The sequence below is a fragment of the Typopeltis vanoorti genome, chromosome 7, assembly GCF_054136105.1.
Source record: "Typopeltis vanoorti isolate ZY-2024b chromosome 7, IOZ_Tvanoo_1.0, whole genome shotgun sequence".
In the NCBI taxonomy this organism is placed as follows: Eukaryota; Metazoa; Arthropoda; class Arachnida; order Uropygi; family Thelyphonidae; genus Typopeltis; species Typopeltis vanoorti.
In genome coordinates this window covers 57,218,270-57,236,643 of record NC_143555.1, presented here as the reverse complement: position 1 = coordinate 57,236,643, position 18,374 = coordinate 57,218,270, and the positions used below count along the sequence as shown (strand labels likewise).

At 37.0% G+C, this 18,374-nt stretch overlaps 1 protein-coding gene across 1 annotated transcript in view; it reads right to left on the bottom strand.

Annotated features, from left to right (window-relative positions):
• The window catches only part of lin-52 (DREAM core complex component lin-52), an 82,003-nt gene that overhangs the window by 45,213 nt on the left and 18,416 nt on the right, over positions 1 to 18,374 (bottom strand). The window contains exon 4 of the mRNA XM_090395609.1: positions 8,755 to 8,830. Coding sequence (XP_090251735.1) covers positions 8,755 to 8,830 — 76 coding nt within the window. The remainder of the gene's footprint in view (positions 1 to 8,754; positions 8,831 to 18,374) is intronic.

Genomic DNA, 18,374 nt, shown 5'->3' with positions numbered 1-18,374 from the left:
AGGTGTTAGAGCTGGGTTCTTTACTTTTAGAGTAGTGAATGAGTGGAATGCGCTCCCTGAGTCTGTGGTGGATGCTGTGACAGTGAATGAGTTTAAGGCGAGGTATGATAGATACTGTAAGAATGTCGAATAGTTGTGATGAACATGATTTGGGGCCTCCCTCGATGAGTCTAATGACTCCCTGGAGTTGGCCGTAATAATAGTAATACTTCAGCATTTCTGGTCGAATATCATCTACTCCTGCTGCCTTTCCACATTTCAAGCCTTTGATGGCTTTTTCTACTTCAAGTATGGATATGTATTCCTGACTGCATGCCTGGTCAGTGTTTTTTTATCACTTTGCTGTCATCACTGCTTGTTTCATTTAGCAGTTTTTCAAAGTAATTACTCCATACTACAAGGATATCTTTTTCTCCTGTTTTCATGTCACCTTTATCATCTCTAACTCCTTTTACAGCACTCTTTCCTCCTTTCCTAAGCTTTTTCAACAACCTCCAGAATATTTTGCCACCTTCTTGATATTTATTTTCTATATTCTTGCCAAAGTCCTCCCATGACTTTTGTTTAGCTAGTTTTACACTGTTTAGCTTTCTTACATTTGTCTCTGTATTCTGTAAGAGTAAAAGCTGACTTATTTGCCAGGAACTTTTGATATGCTTTCTTCTTTTCCTTCACTGCCTCTTCAACTTCCTGTGTCCACCAGGGAGTTCTGATTTTTTTATCCTTGCACACAACCTCACCACATGCCTCTCTGGCAGAATCAATCAATGTTTTCTTCAGAGTTTGCCACTGAATCTCCAAGTTTTGATTCCTATTCTCAAACTCTTTCATTTTCTTATCAATAATCTTTCTGTATTTTAGTCTACAGTTCATATCTAAGAGCTGCTCAACTTTTATTCGCTTTAAAACTTTCTTACATGTTATTGTTTTCAATATGAAATTCAATTTTATCCTGCTCAAGACTAAATAATGGTCACTTCCAATTTCAAATCCCCTGTACACTCTGGTGTCCTGCACCAGGGAGAAAACATCATTATCAACAATAACATAGTCAATGAGACTTTTCTTATTCCTAGCCTCTTCTCTTCATGTGAATTTGTGCACATTTTTATGTTGGAACATGGTGTTAGTAATAACCAGTCCATGTCCTGAGCAGAAATCCAACAGATATTTGCCATTATTATTAGCTTTGCTCTTTTCTCCAAATTTTCCGAAAATATTTTTGTATGTCTCACAATCATTTCCTACTCTGCTATTTAGATCCCCAACAAGGACCAACTTTTCCTTTTTCATTGTGTCAGTTGCTCTTTCTAAAGCATCAAAAAATCCCTCCACTTCTACCTTAGTAGTACCTTCTGTGGGACCATAGGCACAAATAAGTCTCATTGTCCAGTTCCCCATTCTCATATTTGCCCACATTACTCTACTTGATACTGACTGCCATTCAAGAAGATTAGCCTCGTATTTTGTGTTGAATACTGGCTACGCCTTCTTTTCCTTGATTGTCATTGCCTGAATATAACATTTTGTATTTATTGCTCAGAAAGATCTCACCAGTTTTGGTCTTTTTTGTTTCAGTCACCCCTATTATGTCGATCTGGTACTTATCTAATTCCTCAGCTAGCTCCATTTCTTTGCCATTCAGGTTTCTTACGTTGATAGTACCGATCTTTAACTCTGGTGATGTTGAGTTGGGGTTTGTTTTCAGATTTGTTCCAGTAGCTGACTTTTCGCTGTTCGCCCTGGTTCCCTGGCGAAAACAACGGGGGCCTTGTTTAACCGGGCGACGCCCCAGCCGGCATGAAATTTTGTCATGTTGTACCATCATTTTTTATTTTGGTTTAACCAATAAGAATACAATTTGGGTGGCTAAATCCCAAATTGCCAGCCCATCCTCGTTCGTTCAGTATCAAAGTAGATACCCAACAGGGTGCACCACGAGAAAGCGAGGATTGGGCATTAGGTCAGAAGCCCTGGTCAGTTCTCCGCATTCGTTTAAAGGCTATGTAGAGGTCTCCTCTCAGTTATACAGCTTTGACCCTTAAGCACCCCCTGTATTTGCATGGAATTGAAAATTTCTAGATCATCTTCACCCCACCTGAGACTGGTAAGGAGATCACTGATTATGGAAGATCTTGAAGCTTGAATCGCTTGATTTAGCAGATAAAGACGTGGAATAGAGAGCAGTCATCAGCAAAACTATGAATAGGATATGAGGTTAGAAAAGGTTATTAATGTACAGGAGGGAAAAGCATAAGTGAGGGCAAGTACAGAACACTGGGACACTCAAGTATTGATAAGAAAATCTGATGAGAGGAAACTATCCATCATGATGCAATGAATAAACAAAGAGGAAACAAGCAATCCAATCACAAAAGGCAGGATTGGAGGGAGACCATCTGGTAGCATGGTAAGAAAGCCATGATTCCAGACTCAAACGCTTGGGAAATATCAAAAGCAACCACGAGAGTTTCTCCAAATTTTTCAGTGTTTTGTGTCCAAAGGTGGTTAAGATTAGCTAGGAGACCTGATGTGGAACAAGAATGGCAGAATCCATACTGGTGAGTATCCAGTTGAGTGCTGAGATAAAATAATGGGATGATAGTTTGATGGCTGATTTTCATCTCCCTTTTTTAGGGAAAGGCTGGATAAAGGTTTATTTTCATGCTGTTGGATAGATGCCAGATGAGTATGACACTTCTATAGATGATATAGGATAGGTGTTAATTTTGGAAAATACTAATTCGCTTGTTTACTTTTGAGAAATTATTTTTCATAAAAGGAAAACTGATGTAAAATTATGTAAAGGAAAATTAAAATTTTATTCATACATCAAATTTTTAATGCAACAGTTAAAATGACTTCCAATGAAAGAGCTTAATAATTATGAAGGTTTTATTTTATTTTTTAATCCAACACATATTGCAAAAAATTTTCAACATATTAGCACTGTGTAGGATCTAGGGAATGAGAAAAAAAATTATCTTAATGATCATAAAAATGATCTCAACACTGAATTTAAAAAAAAAACAGAAGCCATTGGCATTTTTTTAAAGAGCAGATGTCATAGTTCTTAAAAACATTTAATGTCATTTAACATCACATGTCATAGTTCTTAAAAGCTATTCCAAACAAATCAAGCAGATGGAATGAAAGTTTGCTTCATGTCTTCTTTCAGGTGGCATAAATCCATCTAGAGTGGTATATACTCCACAAATTACCTCAAGTTATACGTGATGTTTATACCAGGATATGCATATGTATTACCAAATATATTCAAGGTCAGTTTCATATATTTGCAAGAAGAAAACTGGAGCACCGTCACAGTCTGAAGTCCATAGTATGTCTACTATGAAATTCCCCAAATCAATATATAGGTTGGTTTTATGTACATTCACTCAGCTTATCACCTTCCTCTTCTTCATCTTTTTATAAATTTTAATTAACCTATCCTCCACCCATAACATTTAATTCATTCTTCCTTAAAGTTACATAAAGTCACTGCTTTTAAAACCCATTGATGAAGGCAACTTCATATATTTCAAAGATCATTATGATAGACAAGTTACTAGTTGAGTTGGCCTCCCATGATGAGTCTGTTGACTCCATGGAGGTTATCAAATAATAATTTTAATATTTTCTATCTTTAAAAAAAAAAAGAAAAATATATTTCATTTGACTGTCCTCTACATTATCCTTTTATGGTATCTATATTATGTCCTGTAGAAGGGCTTGATTCAGCAAAAGACAGAGATAACCTGAATTATTCTCTCCGTCTATTGTAAGATAAATTTATCAGATTATAACTAACCAACCTATTCTCATAATTATCATGACCAAATCCCTATACATACTTACTGAAGAGCTCACCATCCTCAACACCTGACATGTATCTTCAAGGAATGAATTACTATGTGAGGGTACTGCATAATGAAATTTACATTATTACTACATTACTATCAATGATTTGCTTCCACATTAATCTATATGTTAGAATTTCAATATTGTTAGATATTATGCTTCAATCTTCTAAGGTCCTAATAATACATTAATCCATGGGTAAGTAAAATGGGAGAAAAGAGGTTAACAAAAACAAATGTGCAATGCCAGGGTGCACATTTGTTTTCGTTAACCTCTTTTCTCCCATTTTATTTAATTCACCAGGTTACTTAGATTAACTCTCCTTACACATTCCTGAATGCTAACAATGTTGAGTTCCTTTCTGACATCCTCATTTTTAATATAATTCTGTGATTCATGCTATGTATTCTCTCCTAAGTTTTCTCAAAACTCCTACATCTGCAGTCTCTAGTCTTTGATCAAGTGTTTTATTTCTAACCCAATCTCTAAATACCCTAAATTTTATTGACATCCATTACAAAACATTGTGAGTAGAGCTGGGATTCAATATTGGCCTGACAAAAAGACTTGTTTAATAGTAAAATTACCATATTTTTCCCGTGTATAAGACACTGTAACGATATGTGTTATTTGCCTATGTTGTAGTATCTTCTTTCTAAATAGCAGTACGCTTTTGCTTTCGTAACCTTTCTTACTTATTCTGTCGCATACTATGTTTATCCACCTTTCGTATTTACTAGTCGTATGCCTATGAACACTGGAAAATTTATTTGTTAAGACTGTGCCACCAGTATTTCTATATTGGCATAACTCAGTAATACTTCCGGTAAATCTGTCTCTCTCTCACTACCACATATTCCTTCAATAAAGTTTACATAAACGGTCGTGGTTCTTAAGTACTTAAACTTCACTTTTAATGCCTTAGTTGTTTCCTGCTCACATATCAGAGTTTATTTAGGAACAGTGCATTGTAAAATAAAAGATCAGGCGGCACTCTATTGACATATAATTAAAACACATTTATTTACATTAATAGCATAGTACATTAATTAAACGATAGGGAGGTTACTCTCTCTATCTATCCTTTAGACTTTTAGCATAAAGAAACAAACTTTCCCTTTTCAATACTAAATAACTATACAATATAATTACTCAATTACTTCTCTGCTTATTAAATCCAATTATTGAAACTAATTTACTCACAAAGAGGTCAGCTAGCTATGCCAAGTTATCTCACAAGTTATATTCCAATTAATAACAAATCAGAGGACTCTCTTATAGATACTTCTTATTACTATTTCTTATCAGTCCATCTATAACATATCTCCTAGATTACAAAAGGAATGTACAATAAAAGATGGAACAAACTTACAGAAGCTCTGTGTTGCACACTCATCCAAAGGTCCTGCACTAAAGTCCCTATGCTTTTCCTTTCATTTCAACACAGAAGCTCTGTGTTGCACACTCATCCAAAGGTCCTGCACTAAAGTCCCTATGCTTTTCCTTTCATTTCGGGCCTTAGGCTTTCGCCTGGATAGTCTTGCTTCAGGGGGCGTTTAGGTTTCAAGAGGTTTCAGCATACGGGTTTGAAGATCGCTCTGTGGCTTTTGGCTTCGGTTGACCTCCTGCGGCAAAAAGACATCCGACCGACACTTGGCTTGAGTATTTACATCAGCTGTTCTCTCGTCATTCCCATTCTTCTCCTCTGGCGTGGGTTCGCCGTAACGTCTGATCCTCTGGATCCTATTTCTGGAACTTTTACCTCTAACTGCTGATATTTCTGCCTTTAACTGCTGACTCCGATAACTCTGACTGTAGACTTCCTCTGGTTCTAACTGCCCACCACGATGTTCGGCTCAGTCCCTTTTTATTTCATGTTCTCCAGGACCTTGCAGGAAGGGTTGTAACTCCCAAAGAATTCGGCATGACTCCTTGATCTTCTGTTAAGACCAACCCGTTCTTTCTTCTCCTCCATGCACTTCTTTAATCCTATCTTGTCAGGCAGCGGAAGCTTGTCTGAACCTTGCCGATCTCTTTGACACTGACCTATAAGGTGTTTACATGCAGAGCTCGCAAACAACTTTCTCATACACTTAAATCGTGAACAACTTTCTTATGCCCTTATGTAGGGCTATTATACAAAGTTCCAGTTGCAAAGCATTGCCTTTGTTTTTTACATTCTAGAAATTTTTGTTAAAGCAGTAAGTACAGTCAATTCTCATAGGGTTAGTTACATTAATATTCAGCATAAAATATATAGAGACAAACAAGGTTATTTTTGTAACAATCTCATGAGACTTGACCTCTGTAAAAATTGATGTAAAGCGCTTTGGTATTTCCAAGTTACATCAAGTTTTACAATGCCCCCATGTATAAGACGAGTTTATACATGGGGGACAGCAAACCCTACTTTTTTGAACCCAAAATTAAGAAATCAATATTTTAAACATAGAATGCATTTTATATTTTTTTTTTAAATATTCAAAGTATATTTAGTAATTAGGTAATATTTTTAAGATTTAAGCTTTATTTCCATGTTCTTTTGCGTAATTGATGACTTTTAACTTGAATTTTGAAGAGTATGATAATCGTTTTTTATTTTCGGACATTTTTATGGGCTAGTGCTCAAAATATTGCTAATGCATCAACTAACCCTGCTAATAAGTTGAATGCGTATGAATGCTTTCATATTTCTGATTGTTTTATTCAGAATTAGCTGTTAATGACGTCAATCAACAGAGTTAAGAAAGGCTAGTGATTAGTTGAAGTCTGTTCGTGGAGACAAGGTACCAGCAGTTTCACCACGGCAACCTCAACCGGTTATCCCCCGTGTACAAGACCACCTCCAATTTTTGGTCTAAAAATTTTAGAAAAAAGTATCATCTTATACACGGAAAAATACGTACCTTCTTTCTCCTATAAGAAAAGCTTATTTTAATTAATCTTACAATCTGATGAGCTTTATAATGTCAAATAACAAACATTATAAACAACTTGAGGATCTGATTTCCATACATGAAAGGAATGTTAAAGTAGCATAATCTCTTATTTGACTTGGAAAATATATGCATCAATTCTTATGTTAGAAAGAAAACACTTAAAGACTGGAGACCACAGGTATGAGTATATCTGTGGTCTCCAGAGATATGAGTATGAGTTCTGAGAAACATTAAGGAAGTGAACAGATGACAATGGCAGAATCATAACAAAAATAAGGATATTAGGAAGGAACTTGATGTTGTTATCAATTCAGGAAGCAAAGTTAATCTAAAGTAGTATGGTATTTAAACAGAATGGAGAGGAAAAATTGCCAAAACCAGTGTTTTTTGCAGAATGGGGAGGGGGGGAAAACTTAGAGGAAGACCAGGATCAAATTAAAGGGTGCTTTAGAAGACCAAAGCAAGATCTGACAATACCAGTCCTGATAAATAACAGATTAATTTGGAGGAAAACTGTCGATAGGAAGTTAATAATGTTTTAAACTTTTCATAAGGTATTATTATAATATTTTGTATACAATCTATGAGTACATATCAGGAATTTGATGATGACTCATGGGAAGATAACAAGAATCTGTATTTAAAATTTACTGATCTAGAAAAGAAGGAAAATGACAGTGCCAAGAGAAAAGGTTCAAAACACTACAATTAGATGGTATAAATCAGACCTACGTCAGAGCAATATATATATATATATAGCCTATACCTAAGTTGCAAGCTGCATTTAGAACTGAAGTCTGATGAAAATCAGGTAATAGAGGATGCTATCTCCACTGTTATTCATCATCTATTATATGTACCACATGTGAAGAAAAGTGACATTAAAACCTGATATTGAAAGTCAAGATATTCAATTTAGTTCTTTATTTCATGCTATATCCAATACAAGTCTCCAAGTTTTGATTAAATTGAATAACTGCCATGAAAATATTGGATGTGACAATATTTAAAGTTCTAACATATAGATTAATGTGAAAGTAAATCACTGATAGTAATAATGTAAATTTCATTATGCAGTACTCTCACATAGTAACCCATTCCTTGGGGATAAGCAGGTATACAGAAATCAAACTTCATTCTCAATTAAAAACCTGCTGAACAATTTAACCTTTCGGTTATTTAGGCACAATGTTTAGTGAAGATGGCAAATTAAACAGATACCCAAGAAACTAAAGCTCATATGGTGGGAACCACTTGATAAGTATACAAGTGAGAAGTAAAGAGTTCAATTAGTCAAAATGCTAATCTAGCAGTACGGAAGCCAATGTTCAAATGAGTTAACTCACAGATATGAAGTTGAGTTAGAAATAAAACACTCGATTAAAGACTAGAGACTGCAGATATAGGAGTTTTGAGAACACTTAGGAGCAAATACATGAGGATACATACTATTACATATTAAAAATGAGGATATCAGAAAGGAACTCAACATTGTTAGCATTCAAGAATGTGTAAGGAGAGTTAATCTAAGTAACCTGGTGAATTAAGTAAAACGGGAGAAAAGAGGTTGACAAAAACAAATGTGCAATGCCAGGGTGTCAGGGAAACCCATGCATTAATGTATTAGTAGGACCTTAGAAGACTGAAGCATAATATCTAACAATATTGAAGTTCAAACATAGATTAATCTGGAAGCAAATCATTGATAGTAATGTAGTAATAATGTAAATTTCATTATGCAGTACTCTCACATAGTAATCCATCACCTGAAGATACATGTCAGGTATTGAGAATGGCAAGCTCTTTAGTTTTTAATAAGGGAAATCACAGTGGAAATTAATGTTGATAGTGCACATTTGATTGTTCTCGTACACTCATGTAGAATCCATTTCAGCTTTTGTGCTGAAAATTTCACTGGAAAATAACATATTAACATCAAAATATTTTTTTTTACCTTGTAACATATTTACATCTTCTTGATCAAGATCTTTAAGCCATTCTGGCTGTGGAGTATCTCCAGATAGAGTTGGCTGCAAAGATAGGAATGCATTTTTTTATATTATTAATTCTTACTATAATACAGTTGACTCTCACTATAGCAAACATCACTATAACAAACTACTAAAAGGTTCTAACACAAAGTCTGATGGTACAATGCTTATGCTATGCTAAAAGAAATGCACTATAGCAAATTAACTGCTATAACACACTATCTTGTGGTCTGTACAAATTTGCTATAGTGAGAGTCAGCTGTAAAACTGTATGTAAATGATTATTTCTGGTCCTCATGGAGCCATATGTAATTTTCTCTAGAATACTGTTGGCTTGTACCATTGGTATGTGTACCAAAGATTCATAAAAGTGCTAAATAAATATTACCATGTTTAAAAAGGATGAAAATAAATCATTTTTGACCAAGAAAGGCAATGCAATGCATCAATAAAGTTTTTCTTTTGATTTTTGTGTTGACTTAAAGAAATAAAATTCCACTGTTTTTGTTTTAAAATAAAATACAAAATTATATATATACACACACACACACACACGAACAAAGAAATTAGTGCACCAAGAAGGAAGCATAGAATTCAACTGAAATTTTATTGATGTAATGATACAAGTGAGTGATACACATGACGGAAAAACAGAGCTGAAAGACAATTACAAACGGATCTGTGGTACCCAATCCGGTCATCATCAATAGCGCATTGCACCACCTCGTGCGGCATTACATGCTGCAATACGGTCCGGCACGGTGGCAAACAGACGCTGATGTTGTCCTGTAGCAGACTGGCCCACACGTGTTGGACGCTGTGCTCTGAATCCTGGATATTGTGGCACAGTGGGAGCTGGCATTTCAGCTGCTCCCAAACATGCTCAATAGGGGACAAGTCCAGGGAGCGGGCAGGCCATGGAAGTGTCTGTACATGACATAGGCAGGCCTGGGCAACCCGAGCCGTGTGCAGACGGGCATTATCCTGGCCAGGAATGGGAGAACGTGGGGCCGTAGGATGTCATCCACATACCGCTGCCATGTCAATGTGCCACGTACCACTATGAGGGGTGATCGGCTATCGCAGGTTATGGCTCCCCAGACCATAATGCTTGCAGTGCAGGAGGTGTGGCACTCAATAGCGAGGTCAGGATTGTGTCCTTGACCAGGGATCCTCCACACCTGGATACGATGATCATCTGTCCCCAAGATGAAGCGGCACTCATCGCTGAAGACCACACGTCGCCAGTCTGTGGCGTTCCATGTCGCTCTCTCGTCTGGCACCACTGCAAACGGAGTTGGCGATGTTGCAGTGTTAATGGGAGCACATATAAGGGGGTGCTGGGATCGTAGATTCGCCTCCACGAGGCATCAGGAAATGGTTCGTGGGCACACAGGAGCCCCCTACATCTGCCTGTATAGTGGACCGGGTCACTGTGGGATCCCGCCGTGCTTGCCGCATGAGATCTGTTGGCCCTCCTGATCCGACCGGTGCTGCTCTGCCATGTGGCAGTGCCAGAACATGTCCACAGCTCTGTCAGATGGTATGGTCAGAACGGTTCATGTGCACGCCTATACAGCGTACCAACCACCCTCTGGTTTTCAGGCAGATGATCATGCCGCTGTCAAAGTCCGTAAGTTGCTTAAATCGACATCTCTGGCATCTACCCGGCATTATTGTCACTCTGTATTCTAGCTTGCATCGGTGGGTGCTTTTCGCTTTAATCGGCTATCAACTACACGCCGGCTTTATAAGGCTGCCGGTTCATGCTTGCAGTGCCACCATAGGGTGTGTGGGCATGCGCAATTGCACCAAACTTGGATCATTTGCATACCATCCCGCATTCTAGCTATTTGCTTAGTTTTGCCGTTGTACCATGTTTTCTTCCAGGTGCGCTAATGTCTTTGTCTGTGTGTGTATATATATTTATTTTTATTATTTTTTTTAAATTTACACTAATATTAAACCAGTTAATATTTATTTTATTTACAGTTATTTAACAAGTAAAATGAATTTTATGTAAGCATGTATATGCACACACAGAAGACTGGACAACTTCTGGAAATGTAGAATACCGATTTACATATAAACAAATAGAGAAAGAGTTTGTATCTCAGTTGTTAATGTCTTTTGGTTGAAAAGACCAGAATACGAAAATATAACTACTTTGAAAGCAAAGATGAGTTAACCATTTTCATGAGGAAGGTATTCCTGCTATGCTCACATATTACTGAATGCTAATAATGTTAAGTTCCATCCTACTGTTTACATTTTTCTGCCTTCTAACAAGCACAAGCTTGAAAAGATGACTATAGTTGAGATCTGACACTATTGCTGAGAGAGCCTGTGTAGCTCAGTGGATGTGGCGTTTGCACACCACGGCGCTTGGCCACACGAAGGAAGACTTGATTTCGAGTCTAGTCAGCGACTAGAGGAAATTTTTCCAAGCCTTTTTTCGACTGGTTCCCAAGTTAGTCGATCTCTGGCACGGGCAAGCAGGTTTTTTCTCCTGGAAACTCAGGTTTTTCGTCCCGTAAACTCAAGAAAATCTACCATAGAACCCACACTATTTCAGACATTAAAATATAGTGTGTTAGGGACCACGAGATGGCGGCACTTGTTGAGCCATTCTCTTCACTTCGTGCCGCTTAATTAGTGATAGCCTTGGGCCAGCTATCTCTGATTGGGTACCAGTGGAGATTGAACTACCCACTCAGTCTCCATAAGTTAAATAGGGCTAAACGGCCTCGCCTACTCCCTATATGGGAATAAAAAGGCTTTAGCGGATAGTGGACTATTGCTGAACATGATAAGAATGGATCAAATGCGATGAAGATACACTACAGTGGAGTCAGGAAAGAAACAGTGAAGAGGAAACAAATTAAAACAAACGAATATTAGCTTGGGTAGCAACTACAGATTATTCTGAAACAGAGACTTGAAGCAAATTTATACTCTCACTTCATAAATGTTAAAAATATTGTTTATTAGCATTAAGTAATACTTCTAAGAGCTATTTTAAAAAAAAAACTTCTTTGCTAATCCTGCATCCACACACACAGAGAAGACAAGAAATAAGAAATGCTATGTTATTGTTGATTGTGGTATTTTCAGTTACAAGGTACACAAGGAATATGAAATAGGAAATGAATCACTATTTAGTTTTCAGAAGGGATAAAAAATGAGTATCACATCAAATACAATGATGTGTAAAACAGTTTTAAAAAGTATATATGATGAGCAACTTTCTGATGTGTGAAAGGTACGACTCAAATATACAAATATTATTGAAAAAAGTGATGAAAGAGTTTGAAAACAAGAATTACACTTTTCGTGGGTTGAATTCTTGGGTTCTTAAGAGACAACAGTCTTAGGAAATATGCAACAGAGGTAAGAGTCTTAGATCTGTTTATATCATCAGATGATGTAATTGTGAATGAAGTGTCTATCTTCCTCCAGTTGGTGAGAGGACCATGAAGTAATCACCTGGGTTGCAGCCACTCATGAGAACTTCTGGAACTACAAGGCTGGTGATTAGGAAAAGTTTAAGAGACAACTGGGAGCTATAGCATGGAAATAGGAGTTGAGTGAGAAGGAGACAGATGCTATATAGGCAGTGATCAAGAGCTATTTAACAGGAGCAATGTCTGAGTGTATTTCAAAGGTGAAAAGGTTAAACAAGGTAAGGTAGGAATAAAAATCGATGAATGAAGAAATTAAATTTGAAATCTGGAAGAAGGCACTGTGAAAGCAACACAAGATGAATGTTGGTAATGATCACTTGCATGAAGAATAAAAAGGGCAGGCCAGGAAGGCGATTCAGTTGCTAAAGACAGCAAAAGTGCAATAAGAGAAAAAATTAGCCAGTCAAGCTAAAAAAAGTCCTAGTGAGTAATTTGATATGTGGCAAGTAGAAGTAAAATGACTATAGGAAGATGATGCTAGTTGATGACACTGACAGATTAGTAACCAATGTGAAGAATATAGTTGAAGTAGTCAATAATCAGTTTATTGCCGTATTTCATCCTCATGAAGGCAACAACATGAGAAGCTGGAGGGGGGGGGACTAATAGTTAATGAACAGGAAATACAGTATATGCAGATTAAATAAACTTGATGTTAATAAGGCAATAGGACTTGTCAGTATGCTGCCATGTGTCTTGAGGAAATACTGCATTGATTTAACAGTACCTTTGGAACACCTGTTTAACATGAATCTTGCAACAGGATGAATCTCAAAGGAATGGAAGGTGGGAAAATTTGTTCCACTCACAAAGGGGAGGAGGAGGGGGGAGGTAAGATTGAGGCTACAATTATAGGCATCTGTATGTCTAGGATTGTTGTTAAGGTTTAGAGATGTTGGTTAGGACTAGGATTCAGAAGTGGGTTGATAATAGCAGTATTCTTCATGATGGTCAGCAAGGGTTTGTTAGTTGGAGATCATGTTTCAGCAATCTCCTTACATATTACAACAAAGTGACAAATTCACTCGATAAAAATATGGAGGTGTACTTGAATTTTTCAAAGACCTTTGATTAACTGCCACATGACCAGCTAGTTGAAACAGATAGGATTAGATAGCAGATTAGTGAGTGGATAGCTGAATGGCTGTCAGACTGGTATTAGCAGGTTGTGGATGGAGTAGTAGTATCTTAAAAGATGAAGGTAACTACTAGTAGTGTCACAGAAATCTGTTTTGGGATAATTATTGTTTACAGAGCCTTGTGAATAGAAGAAGAGAAATATAACTGAGACATAAGTTGGTGAAGGGCTGTTCCTAGATTAATGTGAAGGAGGCAAGGGTATAACTAGAGGCCATCCCTGGAAGCTGTTTAAGGATGGAGCAGGGGGACTGAGAAGCAAGGTTCTTTCCATAGAGAATGATTGATGAGTGAAATGCATTGCTGAAAGTGTGGTGAGCAAGGAAACTGTGTAAGGATTTAAGGAAAGGTTCAATAATTTTGCAGATTCTAGAAAAGACATGTGAACAGATGCCAAGAAACAAGTGGTTCAAAATGCTATAATTATATACCATAAATGTGGCATCAGCATCATCAAATTTCTGTTATGTATTCCCTTGAGTGAGGGATACAAATTAGGAATTTGATTATATGTACAGGATATTATGACAATATATGAGAAATTTTTATCATTAATAACTTCCTATAAGTCCACATGGTTAGCCTAGTGGCTGTGCACTTCACAACCATATGCCTGGGGAATGAGTGTCCTAGGTTCGATTCCCCCATCGGTGATGTGAGGAGCTGAAAGATCTTCCTCAGCCATAGCCAAGTTAGCCGGTCTTGGGCGTGGACAGTAGGCCCCCGCCCCAAGTTTATCCTGAGTTTTTTTTTTCATCCTGCAAAGCAGGCAAACCGGCCTTGAGAACTCAACACTATGGACATAGGATACACCGGGGCATAGGGTTGACCACCTTATCCTGTGAACGGTTTGAGGTCCGATGATTAATAAACTCCTGACACCGCAAGGTAAAAGAGGGAAAAGGAAGATGAGACGAGACTTCCCATCAGCAATTTTCCTCCAAATTAACCTGTTATCTGTCAAGACTTCAATATTATCAGATCTTATATTTCTAAGGCACCTGCATCAATCGACCTAGATCTTGGTCTTCCTATGGGTCTTTTACCAAGTGTCTTGGCAAAGAACACTTGTTCTGCTAAACTTTGCTCACCTATTCTATTTAAATGACCATACCACCACCTGAGATGAGCTCTGCTCAACACTGCTAACAATGAGCTCTTTCCTAATATCCTACTTTTTAACATGATTCTGACTGATGCCTTCTGTTCATCCCCTAACATTTCTGAAAACTCTCATACCTGTGGTCTCTAGTCTTGGATCAAGTGCTTTATTTCTAATCCAGCTCTCAGCTCCATAAATTAAAACTGGTTTGAAAACTTTCTTATATACTGCTAGTTTAGTTTTTAGACTAATTTCTCTCTTATTCCATATAAATTTATTCACTTAACTTCCTACTATACCAGCTTTGCTAATTCTGTTGTCTATTTCCATATTTAACTTGTCATCATCATCATCATCACTAAAAACTGTGAAATATTTTTTGTTTTTATTGCTGATTTTCATACAAATTTATTCCAACAGTTATTCAATTTAGTCAGAGAATCTTGCAGATTTGAACTGGATTTATTTATTACTATTATCACTATTATCATCATCATCACACCCTCCATGGAGTTGGCAGACTCATCGTGAGAGATTCATTAAACTGACCAACATATTTATTATATAGAATCTTAAAATCCTTAACACTCCTTGAATTAACAACACATTCTGGTAATGCATTCCATTCAACTGACAATTCTCCACATAAAAAATCTGCTCCTCACCACACTTTTACACAACTTCCAGGAATGACCTCTGGTTCTTGGTTCTTCCCCTCTCACCATCTACTCGTTTTATAATCCCCTCAGGATTAATCTGAAAAAAATCCTCTCACTAACTTAAATGTCTCTATCATATCATCTCTCTTCTTCCTATCCATCAAACTTTGCAATCCACATTTCTTCAACCTCTCTCTCCATAGCCAGCATTCCAAAGTCCCAATAGTGTCTTAATCACTCGTTTCTGGACCCTCTCCAATGTCTCCACATCACATTGAAAATCAGGTGACCAGATCTGAGCACAATAGTCCAAGTGTGATCTGACCAGTGACTTCCACAGTGGCACAACCACTTCCTTATCCTTACATGTTAGGGTACTTCTCATCATAGCAGCACTACAATGTGCAGCCTTTGCAACACTAGCAATATGTCCTCTTAACTTCAGTCTACTGTCAACTATCACTCCCAAATCTCTAATCTCATCCACTTCCTGCAGTATTGCACCATCAATATAGTATACAGCCTTATATTTCTGAACTCCAAAATGCAACACCTTGCACTTATTGATATTAAAACTACAACCCCACTCTTTTGTCCAAGTAAAAAGTCTATTCAAATCTTCCTGAAGGGAATTAACATCAGCAGTGCTACTTATACTTTTTCCTAACTTTGCATCATTTTTTGAGCTACTACTCCATCACACACAACCTTGCTGGTATCCTTCAGAGAGCCAATCTCTGATCCATCTAACCAATATACTACAATTCCCATCCTCTGCAGTTTGTACACCAACTTATCATGTGGTAATCTATCAACCACTTTTGCAAAGTCTAAGAATATCACTGTATGATTCTCCCTTATCTAACACACTTGTCACCTTATCATAAAATGCAAGTAAATCACTAAAACAGGACCTACGCTATATATATCCATGCAGGACATTATAAAGAATGCTATGTCCAACCCAATCCTGTATTCTATTCCTTACCAATCTCTCCAACATCTTCCATTCCATCATCTTGTGCTGCTGCAACCACATCTTGTATTCTATTCCTTACCAATCTCTCCAACATTCCATCATCTTGTGCTGATGCAACCTCATATCCATCTTCCTCCTGCTGCACAATATGTTGATTTGTGCTATCCTGCTTCACAGGTAGACTCTCATCATTTGCTACATTAACTTCTTGACTCTGTGCCTTCTCAGAAAACAATAGCCTTTCTAAATGCCCAACACCAAACCCATTTAAATGTAGTCCATCAGCTTTATATCATTCCGACTTCCCTTCAAATTCACTCCACAGATTTACAAATTGAACCCCTTTTGCCTTACACAACTCAGCCATCTTACTATTCATTATCTCTGCTCTCCTTCTCAATTCACTGTTGTCATATCTGGGCAACATGCTTACAACTCTCCCAACAACACTATTCTTCTTTACCTGATGCAACAACTTCCTAAGTTTCTCAACATTCTTTTTCTCCACAACTACCACTAATTTTGATGCCTGGTATTTCCTTTTTCTGCAACATATCAGTTATTTGCTTCATAGTTTCACCAAGAAAGCATGTTTTGTGCTCTTTATTAGTAATCACACCTCTAATGATTGAGTCCCCCATACTGGATATAAGACTATCCTTTGACTCTTTCTTCATGATATTAACTTCCTCCTTCTCCTTATCATTAGTCAATCTCTCCTTTAGATGCTTAATATCATCTTCCAGATGTTTCATTTCGCTTTTCCTTTTCACTAACTCCTGCCTAAGCTCTTCTACTATGGTCAGTCCCAACATTCGTTCCCATTTCTAATCGCTCTAATCTATCCAGATTAGAGTGATTAGAAATGGGACTTTTCACATACGTTAACGCTTTCCTTCTCATTTACCCAAACAGTCCACAAATCTTTCACATTTTTTGGTGCATACATATAGCAGTTTTCGCAACGCATCCACTGCGAAAAATCCAAAGCAGAGCCAGACTTTCGTACAGAAGCTTCCATGCTACTGATGTATGTTTCTTTATGGACACAATCTTTAGAAGTTGAAGCAGTACAACAAACAAGTAGCAAAATACAATATAAACAACAAAAAATTTCACCACCACCACTGAATAACACTTGTATCCAAACTGAAAAAAATATAGCACAATTTGTGACAAAAAGCCACATTATACACTATATTTAGAAGTATAATATCATCAGCATAAAGTGAAAGGTGAGATTAGCATCGCAAATTCTGATATCAAGTTAATGCACTTGCTTTCATGATGTAATCCATATAGATAATGAATAACAGCTAATGTGCACCCCTGTCTCAGACCTGATTTAACATTAAACCATCTTCCTGTACCATCTTCTTAAATTCTAACTGCTGATTTACAACTCAAATACAGACTAAGTGTGATATAATGCCCCATTTACACCATATAACTAACATTTTAAACAGCTTTCCTCTTGGCAACCTGTCATATGCCTTTTCTAAATCTACAAAAAGTGAAATATAGATCATTGTTATATTCCAGTAAATCTCTATTTAGCTCAAAAAACCTCTATTTAGCTCAAATCCAGCTCATTCTTCTTCTTCAAGCTTACCTTCCACAATTTATTCTTAGTGGTTTCTCAAGTATACTTGTATAAAACTTACGAGGAACACTCAACAAGAAAATTCCTCTGAAATGCTTAGAGGAATTTCCCTTTTTTATAGATGAATGCTATGAAAGCTCTATGCCAGTCATCCAGAATTCGACCCTCTGACCAGGTCATCGGAATTATGCAGTGTGGCCACTGTAAAACTTTTATATCTCCACATTTGGGCATTTCTGGTCAAATATCATCTGCTCTAGCTACCTTTCCATATTTCAGGATTTTGATGGCATTTTCTGAGGTACCTCAAGTATTGATATGTACTCCTGATTGCATTCCTCTTGAATATTTTCTACTACTCTAATTCATTCATGTAGTAATCTTTCAAAGTAATTACTCTAGACATCAAAATTATCTTTATCTTCAGTTTTCATGGCATCTTTATTATCTTTGATTCTTCTTTTCACAGTACTCTTTCCTCCATTTCTAAGCTTTTTTTTCAACAGCCTCCAGAATATTTTGCCACCTTCCCGATATTTACTTTGTGTTCTTATCAAAGTCTTCTCATGACTTTTGTTTAACTAGTTTTACACATTGCTTTGCTTTCTTACATTTTTTTCTGTATTCTCTAAGATCACA